Source organism: Akebia trifoliata, chromosome 3 (genome assembly GCF_017979445.1).
Source record: "Akebia trifoliata isolate Shusen 1 chromosome 3, ASM1797944v1, whole genome shotgun sequence".
NCBI lineage: Eukaryota > Viridiplantae > Streptophyta > Magnoliopsida > Ranunculales > Lardizabalaceae > Akebia > Akebia trifoliata.
Window position 1 is genome coordinate 59,518,978 of NC_141377.1, and position 25,449 is coordinate 59,544,426.

Consider the following 25,449-nt stretch of genomic DNA (forward strand, 5'->3'; position numbering starts at 1 on the left):
AAAAATTACTTAAAAGACGATGTTGGAGGGATTTATTTCTAAATAGCCCATAAGTTTTGCACAGTAACTGGATAGGACATTTAGTAAACTTTTTATTTCTTAATGGTCTCTCATTATTGGTGAACTCACCACTTTTTTTTTATTATTGTCGAACTAGACATTGGTGAAACCCATGCATTTCAATTTTCAAGTTTTTCAACTAAAATACATGGAAAGATCGACTAAAAATTTGAAATAACGATTTATTTAGATGGTTTCAACCCAAAAATACCCATTATTGATTGACTTTCATAAAGATAAAAAAATAAAAAACAGAGGAAAAATCATAGTTTTTTAACATCCATCTTCAAATGTTAGAAAAAAAAACCCTTCAAATGGCTTCTTCTTTTTTAAATATTTTATGATGGAATTGAGTCTCTGGAACTCGATTTAGATGCCTAAAATTCAATTTGTTGGATGAAAACGATGACTTTGAATGGTTAGAGCATTCAATCGTGAGAAATGTGGGAGATGAGGTCCAAAAATTATTAAGAAATAAAAAGTTTACTAAATGAACTATTAAGATACCGCCTAAAATGTAGGGACTATTTAGAAAGAAGTCCCTTCATCAGGGTCATTTAAGTAATTTTTTCAATTTTATAACTAATTGAATAAATAGATTATTGATGAAATACCTTGAAATGTGGCTAATAACATTAGTTTGTTTGGATGTGTATTGAGACCTCGTTGAGATTAAGTAAGACAATTAATGAGTGTGACATTTCAAACATTCCTTTTAAGTATTAGATGAAAATACTTGTTAATACATCAATAAATGTCTGAAACTACTTCTCAAGACTTTGTATTAGGGATGACAATTTTTCCCCATCCTGCCGGTGTCCCACCCCAACCCACCCCTATAAGGTCAGGTTTTTACAATTTCAAACGGGTTCAGTATTAAAAATGAAAAACCGTATCAAATAGGCTAATTTTCTATTTTTTTTTCTTATATCAATTGATGTATAAATAAAAAATAAATAGATATATCACTTGAATCTTCATCCCTTCTATTGATTTCTTTGTGAGAGTTTGGTAGTATTGGAGATTAATGTTGATAAACTTGTCTCGACTCTCCCAAATAAAATAATCTATTTATTCAATTAGTTATAAAATTGGAAAAAGTACTTAAATGACCCTGACGAAGGGACGTCTTCCTAGATAGTCCCTACGTTTTAGGCGGTATCTTAATAGTCCAATAAGTAAATTTTCATTTTTTCATTCTAAAAGTTTAAGATTCAAATAAGTGTCCCATTCCAAACACTCTATTTTTGTTTTATATACAGTTGATGTTGGGTTGTAATTTAATGTTATACATATTACATATGGGGGCGGTTCATAGGACGTCTTTGAAAACGTTTTAGAAAACTATGCATGTCAGCCGTTAGATCTAGCATCATTAAAAGGTTAGATCTTATTTTAGGGAGAAAATGCGGGCTAGCTGGATCTCAATGTTGATTTTAAAAATTTTGAGGTATTTTCAAATACCTCTCTCTATTTTTTTATATTAAAATTAAAACCCTTTTTCTTCTCTATCAATTCTAACAAACTATTTTTTCTCTCGCAAGAGTCATAGAAATCACAGATTCAATAACTTGCCAAGAATTCATTAAATTTATTTATATAACTATAAAAGAAAAAGAGCAATAGAGATAGAGAAGAAGTTTTTTATTGCAAATATTAGGATACCAGACAGTTTAACTTGTGCTTATCGTATACAAGCCCAAGCATATAATAATGTAAACCTGTATATTCATGAATAGGGAATAAAACAGAATCATTGTGAACTCGTTTCAGTGAGTTCTAGAAACTTATCTTAATTTACAAACATTTCAAGTTTTACCAAGTAAGACCTTCTCATTAATCCCCCATCAATCACCCAAGGTTTAAAATCTCCTTTCATTCCCCTATGTTTCGATTACAAAGATACAAAACCTATTATTGTTCCTACTTTTTCCACTAACATTTCATAGTATAAGAACTGAAAAATTAGCCACCCATTTTCAGTCTCATAATCCTTAAAATTTCATCAAAATCCCAAAAATATTCACACTATTATGTCTAAATTACAGTCCGAAAAACCCTTCAACTAATTTTTTTTTTTTCAATCAAATTTGGCGTCTGGAAAATCAATCAAAGGAGTCTCAAGACTTGTCTGTCTTTTCATAGTAAGAAATTTCATTAAAAGCATTCAAAAATTACTATTGAGAGAAGACTTTTGAATCTATGATTTCTATTTGAGAACAGACTGTTGAGAGAGAAAACAAAGAGTGTTAGATTTGACAGAGAAACGAGAGGATTTTAATTTTAATAAAAGCAATGGAAGGAGGTATTTGAAAATACCTCAAAATTTTTAAAACCAACATCGGGATCCAGTTGGCCCGCAAAGAGATTCCAAAACTTCTAACCCCATCAAAAATAGGAGATCAAAAAGTTTGCCATTGAACGGGACCCATATATATATATATATATAATATATATATATATATATATATATATATATATATATATATAAAATACTGAATGAGAAGTAAATGGTGCTGAAGGGGCCTTCCACAGTTTTGGCATCATTACCTTTGATTTATACCTAATAAGATTTTTTATCATACTACTCGTTCGCCCCATGCAAATGAAACTTTCTGGGTCCGACCCGGTATGTGAACAAAAATCATTACAAGCGAAAAAAATGATTTATCTGATCCGAGACGAGTTTACTCTTACACGACAACTCGATCTCGTCCATGACTGAGACGAGACGACAAACCGAGTTTTGAAACCATGGGTCGGATGATGGAACAATTGACTCGGTTGGCAAGACGCAAAATCACATCCTGATAAGTGATACTTGTAGCGAGGAATAGCAAAGAGCAATGGCGGGCTTGTATGCACCACTACAAGTACAAACACCTATCTTCAATCGAGAAAATGTCAGCTGTTCTAAACCAATGTCTCTTTGTCTTTCTCCTCATCGACTCTCTAATAAAATCAAAGCGAGAAGTGGAAGAAGAGAAAGGTTTCCAAAAACAAAAGCTCTTCTGGGAGATGGACAGAGCATGGGTAAGAAAGAGGAATTTCAAGTGCTGACGGCTTTGAGAAGTCAATGCAACGATATAGTAATCGTTGACACCCCCAAAACCAGGATGCTGCTTCTCGACTCTACTCGTAAGCTCACTTCACAATTCACATTCACAAACAAACTTAGCTGAATCAATGAGTTGTTTGTTTGTTTGAAATTATTTGAGAATATGCCATCTATTCCCTTTATTATTCTACACATGATTAATTCTTTATGATTTGTCTTCCTCAAAATCATAATATTATTGGTGACAGATAATGTTCACAGCATTTTTAACAAGGAGCAGAAATGGACTGGTTCATATTGGGTATGGGAACTTTCATCTATTCTTTCTTGTTTCAAAACAACAGAAAACCCACAATACTAATTACAGCTTATTACTAATTTCTTTCCAAAGGTCCTAACACTATGCAAAGGTGGTTATTAACTAGAGAATAATTTATTTATGACTTATTTCATTAGATTTCCAACTTTGAAAGAACGGCGTAACAAAATTGGACAAACACTAGTCAACATGAAAAAGAGACAAGAAATGTATCCATATATCTTTTGCAAAATTACAACGCATAAATATATGATTCATTGATTTGCCACTCGCTTTACATAGGTACCAAAATGATACCTCTTTCCATAATGTGATCAGTGTTTTGGACATCATTCAGGGAAATTCCCAGAGAGAAAAATATACCTTCATAATACTTACCAGGAAGATAAAAGAAGATGATGGCTTAAGGGATTCATAATACTTAATTGTGAAATTATCTTTCTGATTCACCATACACACCCTTTGGTCCTCCTTATCAAGAGACATGGGGATGAGAGATTGAATTGATGAGAGTTACCACCGATTGAAACTCCCAGCGTTGAAATTCCTTCTGGAACCAAAATCCAAATAAAACTCCCACCCGGTTTGAACCCTGACCTCTGAAATAGTAAATTCCTTTCTAGAAGATATTGCAAAGGGAAGAGGATATTGATCTTTGAGAGGTGATAGTCCACACCATTTGCTCGTACAAAACCTTACTCTATTCCCTTTCCCAACCTCGAAGCTACCTTATTGCAGTAGTGAGGGATAATTTTGGTGATCCCTTTCCAAACTCTACATCCAACATCTAGCTTGATATCCATGGAAAATTGCCCCAGTTTTCGCAGCCTCTGAAGCAGACAAAAGTCTTGTTATTTCTTATCTTGATGATTATGGATATAATCCTCGATCCTGTTTTGGCTTATTCCAATGCTATGATTATTCTTGGATTATTTCCATGAACAAATGATCTGCAAGAAACTGAAATTAACAACTTTTTCTTCTGCTTCCAAATCACCATACATTTGTTTTACTTAAGGTGCTTTTATGTCAACTTGTATAGAACTACTACATACTTTATGCTTGGTGTTCTCCCTTCTCTTTGGCTAGAGCTAGTATGTAATGATCAAGATTGAAGATATTGTATTTTGCAGCCTTCTAAATCTAATTAATTCCACAGGATGAATTTGCGTGTCTCCCAGCTATTGTTCCACAAGGTCCTATTGCGATCTTAGGTTTGGTAATCCACTTGTTCTCACCATTTTGTGGGCCTTTCCTTGTTGCACTTTTAAGCTTTTTACCTAATTGGACTAAAGTAATAATTTAATGGTGATTTAAAATTGCTAAATATATACTTGTTTAGGGTGGTGGAACTTCTGCTCGTTTAATACTTGATTTATGGCCTTCACTGAGACTCGAAGGCTGGGAGATTGACGAGATTGTAAGAGATATCTCACATCGTTTGCTATTAGATTTCTTATTCGTTGTATTTGTTTAGAAACTTTCATTGTAGTTTGTATTTTACCATGTGAATCAACAGTTGGATTTTATGTGGTTAAGTGGAAATCAATGTCCTAATTGTATAATTCTTATGTTTAATTAATTTGAAGGGAATGATTTTGCATTAGTCTGCCAAATCATGATGTGCAGAAGATGGTGTCTAAATGGACAAATGCGGCGCCAGACTCTTCGAAGTTCATGAATGACATAGAAAGTTGAAAGCAACTGAAGTCCCTCTTGAGGGAAAAAGTGATAAGAAATTACTACAAATCCACCCAAACATGTAATTTTATTGTTTATGGAATTTGTCTCAACTATCAATCTTACTGGGACATTTTTCAAATAAATCTTAATTTATTCAAATATTTGTATTCAACCATTATTTTATTTTTTTTGATAAATAAAGCAATTTCATTAAAAGGCGGTCGAGGAGACCAACCAAAAAAACAAGAGAGTATAATAAGCGAAAACAACTTTACACATTACAAAGGGCATCCCATCTAAACACGAAATCCTAAATAAAAAAAAACCCTCTAAAGGCTCTGTCCAACTTGGACCAATGGAAAAGAAGACCAAGAATTGACAACAATACATTGTAATCTGGACTTTCGACCCTAGAGAAAATTCTCCTATTTCTTTCCTTCCACACACCCCAACAAATAGCAAAGGGAAGCAAGGCCCAAAGACTCTTCTTTTTGCCCAAGAAAAGATTGCGATTCCAACTTTGGAAAATAACTAAGGTTGAAGAAAGCATAACCCAAGTACAATTGAACAACCTCAAGAAGTGCGACCAAATTTTAAAGTAAGAGGACAGTGTAAGAAGATGTGGTCAACCGATTCCCCATTAGCGTAACACAAAGCACAAAAGTTCAGCGAGATGAAACCCCTCCTAATTAATTGATCCAAAGTAAGAATCCTACCGTAAACCGCCAACCAAGCGAAAAATGAAATTTAGAAACGTACCTTAGCCCCCCAAATGGGGTAAGAGGAAAAGTATCCGGACCTTGTATTCAACCATTATTTATATATTGGTTATTTAGTTTTAACATGTACTATCCTATTCAAATACTTTCTTTTCATACTATATATTTAATATGCACCATCCTATTTAGTTCTACTATGCATGATCCTCATTAGCATTAGTATCTATGTGACTATACCTCATCCCAAATATTAAGTTGACAACATAAATCCTATTTCTCCATATTTTCAGTAATGGCATGAGTCTACATATCCTTTTTTTTTGTGTGGATATATTACTACTTCCATCCACATCTTCAGCTCCCATCTTGCCTTTTGAAGCCTTTGACTTGCACTATAATACTGCTTAGTGTCCAATTGATGTTATTTATTGTACATGCCCAAACCATCTGCATCATCTTTAACTACTACGCTTGTTTTAACTACTATGCATGTGGAGGTAAAGGGGTTTGCCACCTTCAAAGATTCGTTCCAGTCCCATTTGGCAGAATGTTATGACTTGACAACAGGGTGATCATAGATGCGAGATGGGTTCCTTTCCAAGGTTTAAATAATTAAAAATTATAATTATTTAAACATAGATACATACTATAAATAATTTTACAATGATTCAAATGGTTTGACTTGTTCGAGACAAGATGATTTAGATTAGTCAACTCGGTATTGGTTGGGGGTGAGATGAGATGAGAAATCAGGTTTTAAAACCGTGAATATGATATATGATACAAAATGAACCAGATTCCATTAGTTTGAAGTCCCTTTCTTCCCGAAATCTTATATTTTTAATTTAACTGGATCCATCTTTGCAACCCCTGTAGTTTAAATACTCTGCCATACAGTTGGATGACAATTGCATGTCTACCAATGTAGTTACTTTATGTTTATGTGAGATTTGCTTTTCATACCACATTGCAGTTGATTGATAAAGCAAGGGAATATTTTGGGCTGTCTGATCTCGAAAAGTGTACTCGAACTGGTGGTGTTCTTTGTGTTCATGTTGGCGATGCCCTTTCTCCATCAGCTACTGTTCCTGGAGGATTTGCGGGTAAACATTTTAGTGGTTCTAGACTCTAGATATGCACAACTTTGCGATTTTTCTTAATTCCTCTCTAGACATTACCAATAATCCTTTAAAGCTCATTTTTTATACGTATGAAGATTTCTTTCAATCTATTTGCTCCTGCTGCAGTGTGTTAATCTATGACTTGCATCTATCATTCAGGCATTGTGGTGGACTTATTTTCTGGTGGAAAGATTTTACCGCAGTTGCAAGAGGTATGCCTAGCATTTTTCGAGAAAGCAAAGGGTCCTATGGTACTGAAGTAGTCTTGCTGTCTACTTTTGATATTTCTCTATCTCATTGAAACAAAATTCTATCAACAATACTTCATGATTAGGTTATCAGGATTTTCATAGTTTGGAGTAGGGATTAGAGACATTTAAAAAGTATGGTATATTTGAAATATTAATGAATGAAAGTGAGGGAACAACCTGATGTGACTAAAATCTCAGATTCACCCTGTTATTGTTTACGCTATTTTTTCTGATCACTTTGTCGCTTACACAATCAAAATTTATCTTGACCAGTTAAATCAAGATTCATATACTTAACCTGTTATGATTTATGAAGATACCTTATCATTGTTTTTCACCGTAATGTAGATACGTACCACTTAACCGGTTAAGCTAGAAGTATGTTATTAGGTTGGGGCACAGACTGAGTCGCTTACACCTTCGAGTGAAATCCTGATGCTACATGTACATGGATGCTATCAGGATAGAACCACCCAATATGTACAATGTGATTTTTTGTTTTCTGCACAAGAAAAAGAGCAAGAACCTTCTTCCAACTCTTGTAGAAAGTATAGAAAGTAGAAAGAAAGAGAGAGTTGGGGAATGTCATGTGTCAAACCTAATGGGGATGACCCATATTTCTAGATACTAAAGAGGTGCCTAACTGCCTATGTAAGGTGATATCTCTGATCAAAGATGCCTATTGGATGGTGATACGTCCATTTGGAGTGATGAAACTTTCAAAGGCAATTCGTTGATCAATATGTTTAGAGATGTCTTCAAACCCCATTTTTTTTGTGACATATTCCTGCTAAAGAGTGATGTCCATTGGGAAGAAACAAATATATAATAATTGTTCAATTTTTTATTATATAAAATGATGTGTCACAAAAATACCTGAATTCTCCACTTTCATGAACTATGAGAAATCATTAAATGATTTGGGTACAGAACAAAGCACTATTCTTAGGTGAAAGTGTCCAAATCCAATTATTTGAACTTTCATATAGTGTTCTTGCATTTGTCTTAAAAATCAATAATGGCCAAGTCATGAAGTAAGATTCTTGACCATGGTTTAAAATCTCATCTCAAGGCAATGTTTCGGTCAAGAGAAAAATGATGGTCTCGACCAAAACATTCCGAGATAATTTGAAACATTCAATGTTTTGTTCTGGTCTCGGTTGAAATCGAAATATCTGGGATGAAACACTCCGAAAGGGTACGAAAGTTAAAACCAACTTCTTGACTATAAAGTAAATACAATACATAAAAAAGCTTTTACAAGTGCATATGTTTCAAATCTAGCACATCGAGGCCATATGCTTTATCTCAATATTAACAAGTGCGCTAGAGAATATGCTATTTTCTCATAGGAAGTGGCTTCACTTCCACACATGTATAGGTGAACCTAGAAGGTGACCCTGCAACTATACACCCAACTCAAATCGCGGTACAGCCTGTTGGAATTTTGCGGCCATTGAGTCCTTGTATTATGTAATCATGAATGTTTATTTGAGGAGGGGCACACTTATCTTAGTTCCCAATGGACACTTGGTATGGCTTGCGATCTAGGTCAATACCACAAGTCCTAAAATCCAAGTTAATCTGGTCCATAAGGCATGAGGCCTAAAACGCCGCATTTTGGGGTTTATGGGTTAGCCCTTATTGAGGTTTATAATGGCCCGATGATTTAGGCATGAGGCATGTGGCCTCTTGTGTGAAGGTTCAAAGTCTTGAGAGGACAAGAGTTTAAAACCGCAAAGATAGTGACCTTCACCACATGCATGATGATAGCCGCAATTTGAGATCGAAAGGATAGATCTTTTCATGCGTGTGCTATGAGAGAAATCCCCTTACACTCATATAGAGTGTACATGCGATGGATGCATGTCTATACTTGTCCTTAGGGGACTCCTGGAACCCATTTGATGAGTGATTGGTTCATTTGATCTTTCCTAAGTTTTGATTGGTCAAACATGGACTCCTACAAAAGACAGATTAGCCATGGATCAATTGGACTGAGTGAGGATTAGATTGTAATCAATTGCAAAAGACTCACATGGGATGCCTTCTTATGTTATTAGCCATAATATAAGTGCACACATGCTTGCATTTTTACGAAAGTTTTCAAAGTCTAATTTTTGTATATATAGTAAGTCCTTGATGGCCACAAAGACTTACTTGTTTTTATCTTATTAAATATTTTTCACTTAATATATTTTCTTATTAATTTTGCAAGCATGAAAATTATGGCAAAGAATGGATAAAGGTGTATGGCCAAGATTTAGAGATGATGGCGTATCTAGATCTAAGGGCCGAGAATAATTCTCACTTCTCTCGTCCCATGGATCCTTCAATTATGGAGAATAAATGTGATGCTTCAACCATGAGAGACTTTTCATTTTTCTATTATTATTGAGAGTAAATGTGTAACCTCAATCCATTATTATTTGTAAATGTGAAACCCCAATCATGTGAGTTTTCATTTTTCCATTATTAGGGAGCGTAAGACCTCAACCATGAAATAGTTTTCATTTTGATAAGTCTTTTCAAATACCCATGATAAGCTATCACATTATAAGCCTTTCCATATCTCCATGATAAGTTATCATTGATAAGACTTTTGGCCTTCTCTCTTAATGCTCTCAATAACTTTCATTCTACCCTCAAAACTCTATAAATAGCCTCCATTGGTTCCACTCTAGAGCATTCTTCTAAGTGTGTTGCAGAGTTTGTTTAAGTATTCTCCAATATTGAAGCAGTGTGCCATCAATCCGAAGGATAACATGGGGTGTACTAAGTCCTATTGGGGTGACCTTTAGGCATTAACAAATCTATCCTTTCTCATGTTTCTATCTTAGTTACTAACATATCTTGATCTTATGATTTATTGTTTTTCTTTTGTGGCAGCACCTTGTTGATCCTGTTTATTTTTTTGTGTGTAAGAAGTCGTGGTATCGCTGTTGTAAATGGCGCGAGTCAGTGAATAGAATTGGCAAAATTACAAAAAAATTTATCTTTATTTTTACCATACCTGCCATCAAATACTACGCACACAGACCCCATTAAGAGTTTTAATATTTCAACCTTGTAAACTCCATAGTATACCATGTGTGGGTGCTAAAAATATGCCATCAAACTCTGTGTCCACGTTTAGCCTCCCTTTGGGATCTTACCTTCAGGACCAACACTCAAAATCGGTTTTGACCCTTAGGAGCTGATTTTAAACCTTGATAATATCAAATATTCACGCTTTTATACTTATCCTTGACAGAATCTTATTGTCCATTTTTCAGTTCTGATACTTATCCTTGACAGAATCTTGAGACTCGCAAATAGTGATTTTTTTTTGGGCTCATCCTAAGATGGGAAAATCATAATTGAGATATACCAAAATTACGTTGATCTAAGAATTGGGAGCTGGGAAGTTTGAGTGGCTAAACCCAAGTGTCTTTGCATGACTAAACCATATATAACTGAAAGAAACAATGTAACAAAGATCTTTGCATGCACTCATCTGCTTATTTGGTCTTTAATCTGGTCTGGAGGTAATTTTCCATAGTATAATATAGTGCTTGAAAGAGTCCTATAATAAGATACACTCTAGAGGGATAGCAGGTGCATCATTGAACCCCTCCTTTGTGTCTAGCTCAACATGCAAGTTGCTTCCCATTTGACCAAAAATACCTCAGGCTACAGAACTAGCCATTCTTGTCCTAGAAGATAGAGGTATTACTTCATCTATACCAATGGAATCAACCCACGTTTATCCCATCTGGTTCACTATATCCACAGGCCCAGTCATCTTTGGGCAGATGGTCAGACTACATATCCATATTAGTAATATCCTACTGTTATAATATCATACCTAAGGACAGACCAAGGATGTCACTATCCTATCCATCATGAGCAGGGTATACAAGTATTTTATGCAAAACCCTTATATTCTTACACCAAAATACGAAAAACAATTGTTCGTGTTTATTTATATATTTGAATAATTATTTATTTATTTATTTGAATAACTGATGACCCATTAAGTGCACAGCCTATGCAGCCTGTTGAAACATGCATGCTCATCTTTTCTGGTCATAACAGTGGCAAGATCTCCTTGTTAGGCGTTGGGTGAAGTTGCCAACTGGATAGTGTTTCATTTATCCCTGCTTTGATATATGAGTTTGCAAGTTGCAGATTCGCTTTATAAAGGAGCCTTTGTCATATCAGTTTTAACCATTGGTGGCTATTCATGTATTTGTTTAGACAGCTTTGTAGGCTATGCTCTTAATGTGCTTTGTGGAAGTGTATGGCAGGTTTCGACATGGTTGGAACTGAGTAATAAGTTGATGTGTCATGGTCGTATGATGGTGAATTGTGGTGAGGCTCCTGTTGAAACAACCGATTGTAGAGATGAAATGACCAATCCGAAGTTACCCTTGAATGATGCTTTGTGGGTGCAAAATTCTACTATCAAGGCATTGTGCAAAGCATTTCCTGGAACCGTATGCTACTGACTTCCAATGTTCTATTTCTATGAAATTATCTTATTCCCTCTAATTGCAGTTTTTAATGACTGAGCTAAAACAGAAAGTAGCCTACTTAAAAAGCAAATTATTGAACCTCTCTGTTAAACCTACTACACCCTGATGAAATCCAAGTAAGAATAGAAAATAAACTTATAACATAAAAATAACTAACACAATTGAAATTAAAACTCGGAAGTGTGTCAGCCCATTTTTTAGCCTTTGAGGCGTCATAATGACATCATAGACCTCTAAAGAGAATCTTAATTTCACCCCTTTTTTTTTTTTTTTCCTTCTTTTACTTTGGTGGTCTGAGGTGTGTTTTCCTCCGTATCAACACCAATCTTCTAGCATACTTGTCTACCAAAATCCAAAATCAATACTAATAAAAAAATAAATCCTTAGCAATTACTTTTCCATGTTCACTTCCAGGTTTTAGGTTTATCTTATAGAAATCTCCTTGACCCATTTTCCACTAAATAATGAATAGGGGTTTGATTGGTAAATTGGGGATTTTCTAAAAAACTGGGAGTAGCCACCTAGTTTAGGTCTAGGAATCATAGATAACTCCAAAATGGATCGGGTTGGTCCACGAGTAAGAAAAATGGGTAAGGGGTTAGATTACGGGTTTTGGAAGGTGTTAGGCACCGAACCCGTCCGATCAAGATGATCGGTCTCTACTACAATCTAAAACTATCCTATGGTCAACAGGCAGAGAGTAAAGTCAAGCTGGGGTCCCATCATCATCAATTGATATCGAATGTGCTAAACGAATCTTACGTCCAATATTTTCTCAAATGACACAATTTCTTGAATTCCGTACAAAAATTGAAATATTTGAAAGAGCCTTCTATAACCCATGATCTAAAACTAATTGTAAATCCTCATGCAAATATTTTTCAAATCAATAACAACGGAAGTTTGCGAAAATTTTCTAAATTGAAAAAGATTAGAAATGTAAAATTTCTAAATTGGTAACTTATGAGATTTCTAAATTAGGAATATGAAACTTCCCAAATTAGAAATTTACAAAAATAATGAATTCCCAAATTAGATTATGAAAATAATTTTTCAAAATAGAAAATTACTAAAAAACATGAGATTTTCCAATTAGCAAATCATAAATCAACATGGAATTTCTAGACAGGAGAGTGCAAAACTACTGAATTGGATAATTACCAAAAACGTGAAATTTCTAAATGTGGACTTCCTTACAGTAGAAAAATATGAAATTTCTGCATTTAGAAAGCACCAAATATTAATCTCCCAATATAGAAACTTGTGATCATGAACTTTCCGAAATAGAAAATATGAACGTGGAATTTTCACGATAGAATATTACAAATTTGAATAGAAAATTCCAACACACGTGCAATTTATGAATTTTCAGATTATTGAAATTTCTACATCAACAAATTACTCACATAGGCGGAATTCCAAAATCAACAAGAAAGATATATATGCCAATTTTTGGATTTACAAAACGTTCGCTTGGAATATTCATCAACTTCACGAACAACTCATTGCATGGCATCATTCATCACAATTCATCAATTTAAATAATTATCCATACCTAAGCATGAAAACTATCAAAAGAATTCGAATCACCCTAATTGCCAAAAGAATTCAAATAAGCACAATTTCATCATATAAAAATCAACTTAGTCGCGGTGATCATGAATTTCAAAAAAAAAATATAATTCCTAATCCTATTAATATGAGAAAAACTAATAAGAGAACAACAACTTCTTATACCCTAAGCTTCATAATGATCATTATTCTAAAACAATAGGAAACTCTAATACGATATAAAATAAAAAATAAATGACGAAAAGTGAAGCATGAGGAGAAGGAGATGAAAAAGAAAAAATTGAAATTACATCAGGCTTACCTCAATGGTGGAGTGGTGGCTGGCTATGGTTCTTTCAAGCAAAAGTCAGAGTAGTGTAGAAATGCTGAAGAAGGCAGTGGCCGCGTTTTGAAACACTCACGAGAAGAGAAGAAGAGGGAGGAAGAGGGTTGTGTTGTGGGTCGTTCAAGAAGAGAGAAGGATGAGGGGGCTAGGTTGTTGGGTCGTTTAAGAGGAGGAAGACAAGGCTATTGCAAGGTTGCTATGAGGGTTGCTGGAAGGAGGCATTCTGAGGGAGATGAAGACAGAGAGAGGTGCAATGGGGACATTGGGGAGGGTCGTGATGGCTTGAATGAGAAGAGGGTGGTTCAGTGAGTCTGCAGTGGAATGGTTGAGATGAAAAGAAGATGACGGTATAGGTGTTGTAGGGGTGGCTGAAACAAGAAAAAAAAGAAGAGAGCTGCTATGCATTCATGGCTAAGAGGATAAGAAATAGGAAGAAGATGATGGTGAGGTACATTAATGGCTAAGAGAGAGTCAGAGGCGTTTATGCAAGAAACAACCTCCTAATGGAGAGGGATGAAGGTGAGTTTAGTTTCTTTCCTTTTTCTTCTTATTTCCTTCTTCTTTTTTGTTTCTCTCCCTTTTTTATCTTTTCCTCTGTGGCCCGATGAGAGAGTTTGAGAGGAAGTTGTAAGAAGTAAAACCGTGATTGAGGTAGTGAGGCAGTGGGGTGTGGGGATGCTTTACCCAAAGAGAGAAACTGTGGGGGTGATCGAACTGAAAGAGGGATGTTATGGAGGGTAATTGAACATGGATAAGGGGTAGAGTAGGTGTATTGTTGCTGCTGTGGGATGTAATGGTGAGAGAGTTTTGGAGGATGAGGGTGGCTGTACATGATGAAGAAAGAGGAGAAGAATGTGATCTATAGGCTGGGCTGAACACCTCTCTCTTCAATCCTCCCTTCTTTTTTGCCTTATTGTATTGAAGGTTTTTCTTTTCTTCTTAGTAATGTTAATTGGAGCTTGAGTTGCCAAGATACAGATGTGGATAAGTAGAAGGGTACGAGACACGAGGTTAGAATTTTCATTTCCCAAAATCTACAATATCTCGGTGAACATATTGATAGCATACTTCAGGTTTCATTTTATTTACAGTAAGTGTAAAAATATGCTATGTATCTATGATACCCAGATATGGATACTAATACAAACACTGGTATAGGAAATTGGGATACTAATTGTCATTTTTCAAAATCTAGGGCATGGAGACTGATACGGGTATATATATGCTATTTATTTATTTTTGTTTACAAAACAAACAAACAAAAAAAGATATTGTTGTACTATAAGAAAATAAGAACATTATTTTGTATAAGTTTATCCCCTTCTAATAAAGATATTGTCACAGGCACTTTGGGCATATCAAAATATCTGGATATTATTTTAATAATGAAAATTCCTGGACAGGGGAGTGACATAAAAAAAGCAAAAACATTATGTGATGTAATTTTTTTTTTGCTCCTACAAAAAAATTGGTATGTTGAAATCCAATTCATGCAAACCTGTTCTGAGAAATGCCATAATAGTTAGCATCCACAAACATAATTCATTAAGAATGAATACAATGTTCAGTTTGTTTGTGCTCGTTTGTGGGTGCCAAGTCCAGCTCGGTCATGTGATTGTCTTGTGCTCCATAATTCTGAATTGACCTTCCAGTTCATGGTCTGAAATCTGTTGATTGCAGTTAAGCTGGAAGAGAATGGGAGGAAATTCTGAAAACTATCTGGCACTCACAGGACCTTTACCTGACTTGGATGTGTGGTCTGCTGGCGTCCCAGAGCCACTAAACTTGAACGTCAAACAATGGAGGCCTTGTCAATATTCTACATTAAAGATGGTTTCCTCTTAGGTTAGTGATTTCCTTGTGACCATGCAATCTCTTTTGATCATAAACAAGGCACCATTGCTTCTCATAAAAATATAAAAATTATATAAGGTGACTTTTAGAGTAGGCAGCAGCAAATTCCAGTGCACAAGACAATGTTGGCATTTGTTATTTCTTCTGCAACTATCTTGTGTTCCTAGCCGTTGAAATTCATTCAGGTTGGCAGCCAGTTATGGTAGTTGGGTGGTGCAACCAAGTGACAGGGGGAATATTCGATGAAGGTTAATCATGGTGTGTAGGCTTACGCCATCAGATGCTATAATCCCATTCAGATGCTACAACACAGGTGATGGTAGTTTACATTGTGTTCCCCGGACGTTGAAATTTTGAACTGAACTGAACAGTAGTGTCTCTATTTCAAGAAAAAAAACACCTTGGAGACTATAATGATCTGTTACAAATTATTCCTTTCAACTTCAATTTCTGAAAAATTCTTGGCAAGTAGGCTCTAACCTCATCAGTATAGACGTATGTCCCATTCAAATGCTTTAACTAAGTGGTTGATGTTTTGCATTTTATTCTATCAAAATTAGGATTGGCAAACATCTCTATAGCCCAGTCTGCTGAATAATTATTATTATTATTATTTCAAAAATACAAAGTGATCTTCATCACAGTTAGTAAGTAGTGGAACAAATCATTTAGTATAAGATTCATCACCTGGGCAATTGCAGATACCATGGATCAGGTTTCAGTATCTGGGCAATTGCAGACATCATGTGAGACAGGAAGGGAGCACGTAATCCATTCCTGCAGCTCTTCTAAAGTGTTTGCCTGTGACCCGAAAGTCATACCATTTCTTAATTTAGAAGACTCCATGCACTTTGGTACTCGAAGTATGGTCAAATGTGTAATAATGTCTAAAAGACTCCATACATCTTTATACCTGCATGCATGGGAACATGTAAAGAGAGTAACACCCACCATTTAACAAAATCTTAAAAAACAAAATTTCAACCTGATTCAATTGACTGTAACAAGCCCGTTGGAGACCATCTACTTTTTTTTTTTCTTTTTCTGGATCAGTTTTTATATTTTTTTTTCTTGGCAAAGCAGAAGAACGCAATGATCAAATGGCTACCAGCCACAAAGGCTAAAAATGGTGTGAGAACAGGGCATGAAAGCCCTTATGGGATGTGTTACAGTTTCCAAGGATCCCGGGATCAAACAATTGTTTTGGCTCTAAACACGAAGAACAAGAACTTGGCTCCTTTGGCCACTTAAAAAAAAAAAAAAAAAAAAAAAAAGAGGAAAGAAAGATAGAAAGCAATAATAGTTGATTGAAATTTTGGAGGCAAGTGATGCTTTGCAGATTTGATCTCAATAACCAGAAAAACCAAAAATTGGAGTGGCAATCATGGTTTTAAAACTCGTTTTGATGTCTCATCTAGTCCATGAACGAGACCAAGTTGTCTCGGATGAGATATCTGATATATTTGAGTCATCTTGAACAAGATTTTAAAAAAAGTCGTAGTATTAGAATAAATCATCTCTTTGAGACGACTTGTCCGCTTATCTCATTGGTGGACGATACCGAGACAACTCAGATGAGATTTAAAACCATGGTGGCAATATGACAGCATAAGTTAATTTGTGCAGATGCATAGAGGAGAAGAATCTTTGTGGGTGTACAATATAATTTGGTTTTCATACGTTTTGCATTTGAATTTTAGATATTGAATTTGGAATGTGGAATTCTGACTTGCCATGATCTTGTGTCTGGATTGGGAGAAATGGAGAGAAGAGAAGAGAAAATAAATGAGTTTCTCTCCATTTCTCTTGTTTGGATTGTTGAGTGGGAGAGAGAAGAGAAAAAATTGAAGAGAAGAGAAGAAAAAAAAGTAAATTTTCTCTCTCTAGAAGTGGAGAGAAATCCTTTTAAAATATTTTATAATTTTAACTCGTTTAGAACATTTTGAAATTTCAAAACTATCCCAATTTCTCTCCTATCAATCTAAACATGGTGGAGAGAAATTGAGTTTCTCTTCTCTCCACTTCTCTCAATAGATGGACATGTACCATAAACATTCCATAGGTTTATGTCAATGGCGAAAAGGGCCACTTTTTTTTTTTTTTAATACTCAAATTAGGGCTATTTGTTACAGTAATTAACATTTTTTGACAAAAATACCCTTAACTATAATTTCTCTAATAAAATCTTGAAAAATAAACTTCTAAATTGTAACTTACTTCCTCTCAACATCTTTTACCATTAAGAGATAAAGAGAGAGATCCATTCTCTATCAAAACTTATTAAAAAGGCTCTAGATTTGAGAAACAATAGTAAACCTTGTAGATTTATGCACTCATGTTCGATTCTTGAATCTATTGGAGATTGCCACCCAAGATTATCAATCTCTCCTCTATTCATATCATTTTTTAAATCATTTATATATTCTTATAATTTTGATACATTTCTCATCCGTAGTTCTATAAATGAAAAATTGTAGCAATTTTTTTTTTATCTCATGAAAATTTTAAAGTTTTATTCATAAAATTTACCCAGTGTCGAACTTCAAAGCTAGAATATACATGTTATAGAGTTGAGGCTCAACAATACCAATTGTTGAAATTCGACGCTGTGAACATTTTTTACATACAAATACTTCTATTGGACAATTTGGTCAAGGTTTGACAATAAGTATCATTAAACCTTGACTCTATAATACGTACATTCCAACGTCGAGGTTCGACATTGGGTAAATTTTATAAACAAAAACTTATAAATTTCCTAAAATCAATTTTTTTTTTACTACCATTTTCCATTTATATAACTATGGAAAAAAAATATTTGTAGATTATAATAAAGTTACAAGGTTCCTATTATTCCTCAAATCTATAGGCTTTTTGGTGAACTCCAATGGCTTTTTTTTTTTTTAAGGTTTTGATAGAGAGAACAGGTCTCTCTATTTTAATGGTATAAATTGAGATGGAGGAAGTTACAATTTAACATATTACTTTTGGTAGAACTTTTGCTTTTTATTTATTTGTATTTTTAATTATTTATTATAAAGAAATGCTTGATCTTGAGGCTCACTGCTCATGCCTTCAGGCTTGAGCTAGTAAAATGGCTCGCCTCATAGACACATTCAAACACTTAAAAACAATGCTCCTACCTTTCAAAAAAATAAATAAAAATAATGCTCCAAAATTATTATTATTTTTTTGATCGATACAATGCTCTAAATTAACTCGTTCAAATGCACTAAGGTGTTGTTTGTTAAACTGAAAAAAATAAGTATTGAATAGCATTAAGCACTGAAACTTATAAGCACTGAATTTAAGTGCTGAAAAAATTGTTGTTTAGATGTTGAATCATGTTTATTACACATTGTTGAAGCTGGTAAATTGTCTTTGTTTCCCTTACAATCATATTATACATTGTTTGCATGTTTCAAATGCCTATTTCTTATCAAGCACAATAAAATATATTATTTCTTATAAAATTAAAATACAATTCATTTTTAAATAATAAATAATACTCAAATCTTCAATTTATAAATAATAATTTCTATTTATAAAAGCCCACAAATTTTAAATTAAAAATAATAATGTCATACAAGTCACCAAAATTTGAAATTAACATTAAAATAACTTAATTTTGGATGAATAATTTTCGATGGAAATGAAAGATGTGTAATTATAAAAGCACCCTATGAATTACTAAAGACAACTCACACCATAGCCAATTTTTTTGTTATTTTATATGGGTTAAAGTTTTTGGAATTAGCAAATTTTTAGTGAGGATAGTCTATATGATCTAGAGATCATCCTCACAAAAAATCAGTCCATTTTGAAACTTCTAACTCGTCAAAACTAGTTTTCAAAAAAAAAAAAAGGAATGATTTACGGTTCTTAAACTTGTTTTGATAGGGTTAGAAGTTTCAGGATGTGTTGATTTTTGGTGAGGATGATCTCCTCATTGTCGAGATCATCCTCATAAAAAATCAACTTATTCCAAAACTTTTAACCCATATAAAACAAAATAATTTAGCCATGGTGTGAGTTTATTAATTTGTGGGGTGCTTATATACTAATGAGGAGATTATCCTCATAAAAAATCAACTCATTCCAAAACTTTTAACCCATATAAGACAAAATAATTTAGCCATGGTGTGGGTTTATTAATTTGTGGGGTGCTTATATACTTATCCATGGGATATAAAAGGTAATATCCTTTTAAGAATAAGGGAATACTTGTCCATGCTTAAAAAAACAAAGAGCATACTTGTCCATGTTGAAAAAAACGAAGTGCTTACCACTTCAGCACTTTTTTCAACATCAAAATAGTATTGAATTTTTTTTATTTTTTTTCAGCAATAAGCGTTGAAAATATAGAGTAAACAAACGCGCTATTTTGACAAAAAGTGCTGAATTTAATTTTTTTTAGTAATAAGTGCTGAGAAATAACGTAAACAAACACTGCCTAAATGATTGTTGAACCGAAGATAATGGGTGGGCTTGCATGGAGTCTTTGCACATAAAATATCACACATGAGTGTTCATGGATTTCACGTTGAGTCTCACTAATTTGTTGGACATTACATCCAACATTGTGCTAATATAACAGTGCACAGATAATCATAAATTTATTTCCTCGAGATACAACTAAAAAAATATATGGCTCTCTATGCACTGCCACATCCGCAAAGTGGTGAAGGCAGTGTCCAACAAAGTCAATCTTCCTTCCAAGGACAAAGTAAATTCTAGAGCTTATCATCCAATATAACAAAATTTATTAAATGAAATTGACAAAAGATGGCTTACAAAATCTTCATGAGCTCCACCCTCAATGTAAATCTCTCCCTCTTTCTCCTAAATTTTAATTGGTTATGTGTATTTTTATGCATTTTATATCAAATTATCAAGCGTTGGATCCTTCCATGGTGAGATGGTCAAAACCACTTCTTAGGAAGAAGAGTTCTTGAGTTCAAATCCCCCCCTTAAGGGCCACCCTCGTAGATTTTATCCCAGAAATTACCTAGTGTGCATGGGGGAGAAGACTCCACATGCCCCAAGAATTACTTGTGTGCTCTAAGAGTCCCGAATACCTTTTCATAAAAATAAAAAAAAATAAAAAAAAAATACTCACCATTGCTTATTTATTTATTTATTTATTTATGGCAGGTGTCCAAACTCATTGGCTTGAGTGCATGCAATACACCCAACAAACCCCACATACTGGGTAAATCGGGATAAATCCTTGTGGGTAACCAACGTTAGGGCTTGATCTCAAGATCTCTCCCTTTTTTATGAGAAAAACACCCACTCTCTTTGTTGGAAAAAACGTTGAAGCAGGCTGCCCGCTTCAAAATTTTGAAGGAACCCTCTCTATTGAATTACGCATGGCATTTCCAAACACTGTTTCAAATTTTGGGGAAAATGTAGGGACATCAAATAAATTCAAAATGCCATGTGTCTTGTAACAAGGAGGGTTCCGTCAAAATTTGAAACGGGCTGTCAGCTTCAAAGTCGGACTCCTCTTGGTTGTAGCCCTTCATAGTCTTCTCATATCCTTGGTGAACACCATGAATTGGACGTTCCATTTTGCTTGACAGTTCATCAGAGCAGAAGATATCTTTCTTATGATCACCAATAATCTCCACACGAACAAGTTCCATCTTTAAAGTGATGGTATCGATTGACATCTCTGACGACGATTTCCCTCTCTGTGATTTTTGAAATGAACTTGATTGCCATGTGGCAATCATCGCAGACCCTGAGGTTCTTTGTCACTAGGAGCCTTGTCCTACAGGGTGTACTGATAAGGCCAAATGCAATTGCAAGCTTTTCGCTATGACTGCAAACCATACTCCTCTTCTCATCATCTTCGATGTCATGGAAAACTGACCCGGTATCTGGCACATACCCAGCTTCTTTCATTAATCCTCCCAACCTCTCCAATTCTGCATATATCTTGTCTGATTGAGGATGAGAAACATCTCCAGCAAGAAATGCGTGGACTTTGTTCTTTACTTCGATCCAACTACACGCTATGGTCTTCTTCAATCCCCTCTCCTTCATCAATTTCCTCACTTTGGCAACTCCTTCCCACTTCCCTGCTTGGGCATAGATGTTTGACAGAAGCACATAATTGCCTGCATCATTGGGTTCAAGATCAATCAGCCTCTCTAATGCTCGTTCACCTAACTCTACATTCCTATGGAGTTTGCATGAGTTTAGTAAAGCACCCCAGACACCAGAGTCTGGCCTAACTGACATTTGCCTGATAAGGTCATAAGCCTCGTCCAACCGACCAGAATGGCCAAGGAGATCAACCATGCATGTGTAATGCTGAACTGTGGGCTCAATCAAGTGATCTCTCACCATCGATTCAAAAAACCTCCAGCCTTCATCCATCAAACCCCCGTGGCTGCAAGCTGAAAGAACACCAACAAAAGTTATGTGATCAGGCAGAGCTTCTTCCTCCACCATCATATACTCAAACAAGGTGAGGGCTTCAGTCGTGTGGCCATGCATCGCATACCCAGCAATCATGGCATTCCAGGAGACAAGTCTCTTCTCTGTCAGCCGGTCAAATAACCTCCGGGCAACCCTTACTGAACCACTCTTGGCATACATATCAATGAGAGCAGTCTTGACTTTGTCTTGGGATTCAAACCCGAGCCTCCAACTGAATCCGTGGACTTCCCTGCCTTGGGGGAGGGCCACAATGTCGGATGAAGCTGAAATCACAGTTACGAGAGTAGCAACGGTGGGACGTAAGCCTGATGACAAAGCCAACTCCCTGCATAGAGAGAGGGCCTCGTCTGGGTGCCCATTCTGAGAGTAAGCAGCGAGCATGGAGTTCCAAAGAACTACGTCTCTTACTAAAATCTTATCAAAGACATGGCGAGCGCTGCTGACACATCCGCACTTGGCATACATGTCAATAAGAGCAGCACCAACAAAGACGTCAGATTCCCATCCCGTACGTATCACATCTTCATGAATGTGTCGACCCTGATTCAGAGCAGAGAGAGCTGAGCAGGCCTTGAGGACGAATGGGAATGTGAAATTATCTGGGTGGAGACCATAAGCGAGCATTTGGTAGTAAAGGGAGAGAGCAATCTCGTGGGGTCCGTTCCAAGCGTAGCCCCGAATGAGGACATTCCAAAGGAAGATATTGTTGATGTTGGGAATTCTATCGAACATCATGTGGGCATTGGATAAAGAGTTGCAAACACAATATAAACTGACGAGTTTGGTAGCAATTGGCGTATTCAAAAGGGAGGCAGTAAGGAGGTGGGCATGAAGCTGTTTTCCAGGTTCGATCGCCTTACGATCTATGCAAGATTGGATGAGAGATGTATAGTGAGAAGACGACGATGGGTGGTAAGAAGAGATAATTCCCTCGATTTTGGGTCTGCAAGGCGGTTGAGGAGTTGAAGTTGTTGTTGCGTAAGAGTGGAATGTGGGGGTTTGAGTGGGAGAAGATGAAGTGATGAGAAAAAAGGAGTTGAAGTAAGGATAGAAGGAAGAAGAAGAAGAGATTCTTTCTCTCTTTAATATTGCACTCGAGTGAAGCATCGAAGGCTGGCTTGTGGAGAAGAACATACGCCAAATCATCAGCGAGTTTTTTTTTTTTCTTTTCTTGCTCACAATGCTTCCAGCAAATTTGGTCACAGCCCACCTTGACGCAGATGACGAAAGAACAAGTGAGAAAATTTCTCGTTCCTGCGAAAAAACGAAATTTCTTGATTAGATCTGTCATTCAATGCCATGAACATGCCAAGTATCGTAGAGGACGAAATTCAATGAATTGTGAAAAAAAAAAGAAGGTTCTTTTTCGTTGAATTTTAATTTTAAATTAGGGTGGTTATCCATTTTCAACGCCTTAAATAAAAATAAAGTCACCTCGACAGGCCTAGTGCTGCTGTTATTGAATGAAATATTACTTAAAAAAATAATAATAAATAAAAAAAAAATAGTGATTTTTTTTTTCTTTTTCTCACAGCAAATACCTGTTTGACATATGGTGAATAAATAAGACGTAAGTAACGAAGAAAAATTTCTCTCTCAGACCAACAGAACCTCCGCACACAAATTTTTGTTTTACGATTTCAAATCTTAAAAAGGGCTGTGGAGACCAAATGAATTATCATGTCGACATCACAAATTTCTAAATTTTATTAAAAAATCTTATGATGAAAAAATAATAAATTTTTTCAAGTTTGATCCAAGGTGTGGAAAATGGATGATTACCAAACACCTAAATTTAAAATTAAAATTTAATTATAAAAAATAATTTCTTTTTTTTAATTCATAAAATTTTGTCATTTAGAAATTTCATTTTTTCAACATGGCAAGAGAGAAATTTCCTTTCTTATTGTGAATGTTATTTGCACCATTAGCCGAACGAGAATTGGGCTTTGAGCAAGTTTGCTTATAGCACTATGAGAAAAAAAAATCACTCTACGTCCTTTACTCACAAATTTGCATTTAAGATTTAAAATATTAAATTGGGTTATTGAGATCACACGATTCTTCACATTGTCAATTTGACACAACAACCTTCTAATTTTATTAAAAAAACTCATATAAAAAAATTATTTTTCGAGAGTGACCTATGGAATTGAAAATGGACGACTATCAAGTAACCAAACTCAAAATTAAAATTTAACGGTGAAAAATAATATTTTTTTTTCTTCAATTTGTAGAACTTAGTCCTCTACAACCCAATGGCATTGGATCAAGTTTTTGACCGTCACAAGGTAATCCGATGAGAAAATTTTCGTTTTCCATTGTGGGTAGGAGAAAGAAATTTTCTTTCTTATTGTTGATGTCATTTGTGTCACATGTCAAATGATTGTTGGACTGTGAGAAAAAAAAACACTCTTTCATAAAAATTGTCCATGAACATGCCAAGTATCGTAGAGGACGAAATTCAATGAATTGTGAAAAAAAAAAGAAGGTTCTTTTTCGTTGAATTTTAATTTTAAATTAGGGTGGTTATCCATTTTCAACGCCTTAAATAAAAATAAAGTCACCTCGACAGGCCTAGTGCTGTTGCTATTGAATGAAATATTACTTAAAAAATAATAATAATAATAAAAATAAAAAAAATAAAGTGAATAGGAAAAAGAAATTTTCTTTCTTATTGTTGATGTCATTTGTGTCACATGTCAAATGATTGTTGGACTGTGAGAAAAAAAAACATTCTTTCATAAAAAGTCATAGATGCTTTTCATTTTGCACTTACCTGACGTGGAGGTATGCACAGAACCATAGATGCTTTTCACACGTATCTCAATGAAAAGATTTATGGTTCATACTATTGAAATAAAGTAAATAGGAAAGGGAAGAAGATTGCTTGGAGGCATGTAGTAATCTATTTTATCTTATAGACAACAAACGCCCCCACTCCTGTTGAACACGGAGATGCAGATGGATTGCCAACGAACTTATCTTTAAGATACAACAGAACCCCATTTTACTACAACTATATATTTCCTCAAAATTTGCACTATTTTTTAGAAAATTTGTTGCAAATAATCTCTAATACACAAATGCCATTTTGTAAAAACTAAAAAAAGAGTTTATTAAGGAGAAAATAAGAAATATAGATAGATTATATTTTCTGATTAATTTTCTTGACACAATCGATCTCTCTCTATATATAGAGATAACAATTTTAAAAGTCACATCCATTCGAAAATGAACAAAAGAACTCAATATGTATGAAACCCATTGGAACCACTAGGCATCTATTCGGATTTAAAAACCAGTTAGGCACCCCGTGGGCCCATTCGACACCCTTTGGGCTGGTTTGGAGCCTATCGAAAGTTGAACGACACCCTCTCTTTGTTTTTCTCTCTGTCTATTTCTTTCTTTCTTTTATGTGTATAACCCAAAAATTATTTAATTTATCCACATTGCTAAAACCATTAAGAGCTCTCAATGAGAGAGTCTTTGGAATGAAGAAAAAACTAAGAAGAAGTTC

The 25,449-nt window shown here is 34.9% G+C and overlaps 2 protein-coding genes across 4 annotated transcripts; one reads left to right on the forward strand and one right to left on the reverse strand.

The window, feature by feature from the left end:
• Positions 1–2,802: 2,802 nt before the first annotated feature.
• On the forward strand, positions 2,803–16,062 carry LOC147408467 (uncharacterized). 3 transcript variants are annotated; one of them, XM_086437498.1, is made up of 9 exons: positions 2,827–3,198; positions 3,367–3,419; positions 4,597–4,656; positions 4,780–4,857; positions 6,813–6,942; positions 7,120–7,172; positions 11,501–11,689; positions 15,306–15,470; positions 15,665–16,062. In XM_086437498.1, exons 1-8 carry the CDS (start codon positions 2,907–2,909, stop codon positions 15,468–15,470), a joined length of 1,020 nt encoding a protein of 339 aa, XP_086293624.1. In that variant the 5' UTR covers positions 2,827–2,906; the 3' UTR covers positions 15,665–16,062. The 3 variants fall into 3 exon arrangements, with proteins under 3 accessions (XP_086293625.1, XP_086293624.1, XP_086293623.1); XM_086437497.1 differs by having other exon boundaries at positions 2,836–3,198; positions 15,306–16,062; XM_086437499.1 differs by lacking the exon at positions 11,501–11,689 and having other exon boundaries at positions 2,803–3,198; positions 15,306–16,062.
• A 3,755-nt stretch (positions 16,063–19,817) lies between these two features.
• Positions 19,818–23,335, reverse strand: LOC147408468 (pentatricopeptide repeat-containing protein CRR2, chloroplastic-like). The gene is made up of 2 exons (XM_086437500.1): positions 21,698–23,335; positions 19,818–21,604 (listed from the first exon to the last, which is right to left on the reverse strand). Exons 1-2 carry the CDS (start codon positions 23,073–23,075, stop codon positions 21,096–21,098), a joined length of 1,887 nt encoding a protein of 628 aa, XP_086293626.1. The 5' UTR covers positions 23,076–23,335; the 3' UTR covers positions 19,818–21,095.
• Positions 23,336–25,449: the final 2,114 nt, after the last annotated feature.